This window comes from Nicotiana tomentosiformis, chromosome 6, assembly GCF_000390325.3.
Source record: "Nicotiana tomentosiformis chromosome 6, ASM39032v3, whole genome shotgun sequence".
Classification (NCBI taxonomy): domain Eukaryota; kingdom Viridiplantae; phylum Streptophyta; class Magnoliopsida; order Solanales; family Solanaceae; genus Nicotiana; species Nicotiana tomentosiformis.
The window spans coordinates 145,307,184-145,310,200 of NC_090817.1; the positions used below are offsets into that span (position 1 = coordinate 145,307,184).

The following is a 3,017-nucleotide window of genomic DNA, read 5'->3' on the forward strand; positions in this document are numbered from 1 at the left end:
ATTGATCGAACGGTAATTACGGTAGCCCAGAACTCATAATCCTCATATTCCAGGACCTGTCCACTATAACTTTAACACAGACCTGCAGCGCGGTAGTGACAAGACCTATGGCCCAAAAGGTGTCTGATCCAGGTAGCTTCACTATCCCATGCACTATTGGGAGTTATGATGTTGGTAAAGCATTGTGTGACTTGGGAGCCAGCATAAACTTGATGCCCTTGGCAATCTATACGAAACTGGGCATTGGCAGAGCTAGACCGATCTCAATGTTGTTGCAACTGGTTGATCGCACAGTCAAAAGACCCACAGGAATTCTTGATGATGTGCTTTTGCAAGTGGAGAAATTTGTATTTCCTGCAGACTTTGTTATTTTTGAATGTCAGGTGGATGAAGAGATACCCATCATTCTGGGAAGGCTATTCTTAGCCACTGGGAGAGCATTAATTGATTGTGAGACTGGAGAGTTGAAAATGAGGTTGAACAATGAAGAAATAATATTCAACGTTCAACAATCCATGAGGAGACCCAGTGAATTTGCAAACTGCTCACTAGTGGAGGCTGTATATGTGATATTGCAAGAAGAGGACGAGACCCTTAATGTCAAGGATCCACTAGAAGCATGCTTGATGAATTTGGAAGAGATGGACGATGAAGGGTTGGCAGAGTGGGTCATGGCTCTCGAAGGTCAAGGATTTTGGAAAAGGGAACCTCAGTTCGAGCCCCTACGCTTAGAAGAGAGAGCAATACCACCTGCAAAACCATCAATAGAGGAGCCACCACAGCTGAACTTGAAACCACTTACAACCCACCTCGGGTACGCTTTCTTGGGGCCTAATTCTACTTTGCCTGTTATTATATCATCTGGTTTGCTAGCTGTGCAGGTGGAGCAACTATTAAAGGTATTGCAAGAATGTAAGACTACCATTGGTTGGACCATGGCAGACATAAAGGGTATCAGCCCAGCCTTTTGCATGCAGAAGATTCTTCTGGAAGAGGGGCACAAACCTTCCAAGGAACATCAACGACGTCTGAATCCAAATATGAAAGAAGTAGTAAAGAAGGAAGTGATCAAGTGGCTGGATGCGGGTATCATATTCCCCATCTTTGATAGCAACTGGTCAGTCCTGTCCAATGTGTGCCGAAAAAAGGAGGAATGTCGGTCGTACAAAATGAGAATAACGAGTTGATCTCGACTCGTACAGTCACGGGGTGGCGGATTTGCATGGACTATCGAAAACTGAACATAGCCACTCGAAAGGACCATTTCCCATTGCCTTTTATTGACCAAATGTTGGACATGTTAGCTGGGCGGTCCCACTTCTGTTTCTTGGATGGATATTTGGGGTATAACCAGATCTCAATAGCCCCGAAAGACAGAGAGAAAACATCCTTCACTTGTCCATATGGCATCTTTGCCTTTCGGAGAATGCCCTTTGGACTTTGCAATGCACCGGCTACATTCCAGTGATGCATGTTAGCCATTTTCACTGACATGGTGAAGGATATTATGGAGGTGTTTATGGATGATTTCTCCGTGGTGGGGGATTCATTCGAAGATTGTCTTCACAATTTAAGAAGAGTGCTCAAAAGATGTGTGGAGACAAATTTGGTGCTGAATTGGGAAAAGTGCTATTTTATGGTACACGAAGGAATAGTTTTGGGGAATCAAGTGTCCAGTAAGGGAATTGAGGTCGACCATGCTAAAGTTGATGTGATTGAGAAATTGCCACCGCCAACTTCGGTCAAGGCAGTGAGAAGTTTCCTTGGGCACGCCGGGTTCTACAGGCGATTCATAAAAGATTTTTCCAAGATTGCTAACCCTTTATGTAAACTTCTTGAAAAGGATCAGCCCTTTGTGTTTTCCAATGATTGCAGGTTGGCATTTGAGGAGCTGAAGAAGAGACTAATAACTGCACCCATCATTGTTGCACCCAACTGGGAGCAACCATTCGAGCTTATGTGCGACGCCAGTTATTATGCTATAGGAGCAGTCTTGGGACATCGAAAAGACAAGACGATGCACCCGATTTACTATGCAAGCAGGACGCTCAGCGGTGCACAGCTCAATTACACTATAACAGAAAAGGAAATGCTAGCTGTAATATTTTCCTTTGACAAATTCAGGTCGTACTTAATTGGTTCAAAAGTTATTGTTTATACTGACCATGTATCAATTAGGTACTTGATAGCAAAGAAGGAGTCAAAGCCACGCTTGATTCGTTGGGTTCTTTTGCTATAAGAATTCGATCTGGAAATTCGTGACAGAAAGGGGACAGACAATCAAGTGGCAGACCACCTCCCAAGATTGGAGGGAGCTGAAAAAAGAATGGAGGTTGAAGACATAACAGAGACATTCTCGGATGAACAGTTACTTGCTGTGACAATGGAGGGGGCGCCATAGTATGCTGATATTGCTAACTATTTAGCAAGCGGTATTGTACGTTATGAACTCTCCTTAATTCAAAAGAAAAAGTTCTTCCGCAATTGTCGAGCCTTTTTTTGGGATGAACCTCTATTGTCTAAAATATGTGTAGATAACATGATCCGGAGGTGTATCCCCGAGAAAGATCAACCTTCTGTTTTGCAGGCTTGCCATGCTTCACCATATAGTGGACACTTTGGAGGAATCCGGACATCAGCAAAAATGTTGGAATCGGGAATGTACTTCGAGAAAAAGAGCCGATTGTTTGGGAAATCCTTCAAGAAGTTATGCAGGGACTTCCTGTATTGCTGAATAGAGCACCGCACTGGGAGTGAGTGAACTACCCGGGGAGAAAGGGGCAACCTCTCTATAGAAGGGAAGGGAAAGGGTTATCCGCTCATAATAATTGTAGAGTCTCTCGGGGTTGGAGGTCTAATAGTAGTCACATCAAGTCCTCCCCCTCTTACTCAGAATAGCTAGCGAGAGGAATACTACTGATTATCTATGAAAGAAGGCTTTTAAGAATGAAATTTTTTTTATCTTAAGGATAGAGAGCCCCCCGCCTGCCTTTTCAGATACGAGTGAGTGAGCGCTT

General features: G+C 43.8%; 1 protein-coding gene across 1 annotated transcript; it reads left to right on the plus strand.

Moving 5' to 3' along the window:
* Window positions 1-470: 470 nt before the first annotated feature.
* LOC138894894 (uncharacterized) lies at window positions 471-2,401 on the plus strand. Its single transcript, XM_070179629.1, has 3 exons — window positions 471-1,117; window positions 1,876-2,178; window positions 2,266-2,401. Exons 1-3 carry the CDS (start codon window positions 471-473, stop codon window positions 2,399-2,401), a joined length of 1,086 nt encoding a protein of 361 aa, XP_070035730.1.
* The last annotated feature ends 616 nt before the right edge of the window (window positions 2,402-3,017 follow it).

What these genes read in the sequence shown, in the direction of transcription:
- LOC138894894 (XM_070179629.1), top strand. Translation starts at nt 471, where the DNA reads ATGAGGTTGAACAATGAAGAAATAATATTCAACGTTCAACAATCCATG. An exon ending in CCCATCTTTGATAGCAACTG is followed by an intron (nt 1,118 to 1,875) that starts GTCAGTCCTGTC and finishes CAATGATTGCAG; the next exon opens with GTTGGCATTTGAGGAGCTGA. An exon ending in ACTGACCATGTATCAATTAG is followed by an intron (nt 2,179 to 2,265) that starts GTACTTGATAGC and finishes AATTCGTGACAG; the next exon opens with AAAGGGGACAGACAATCAAG.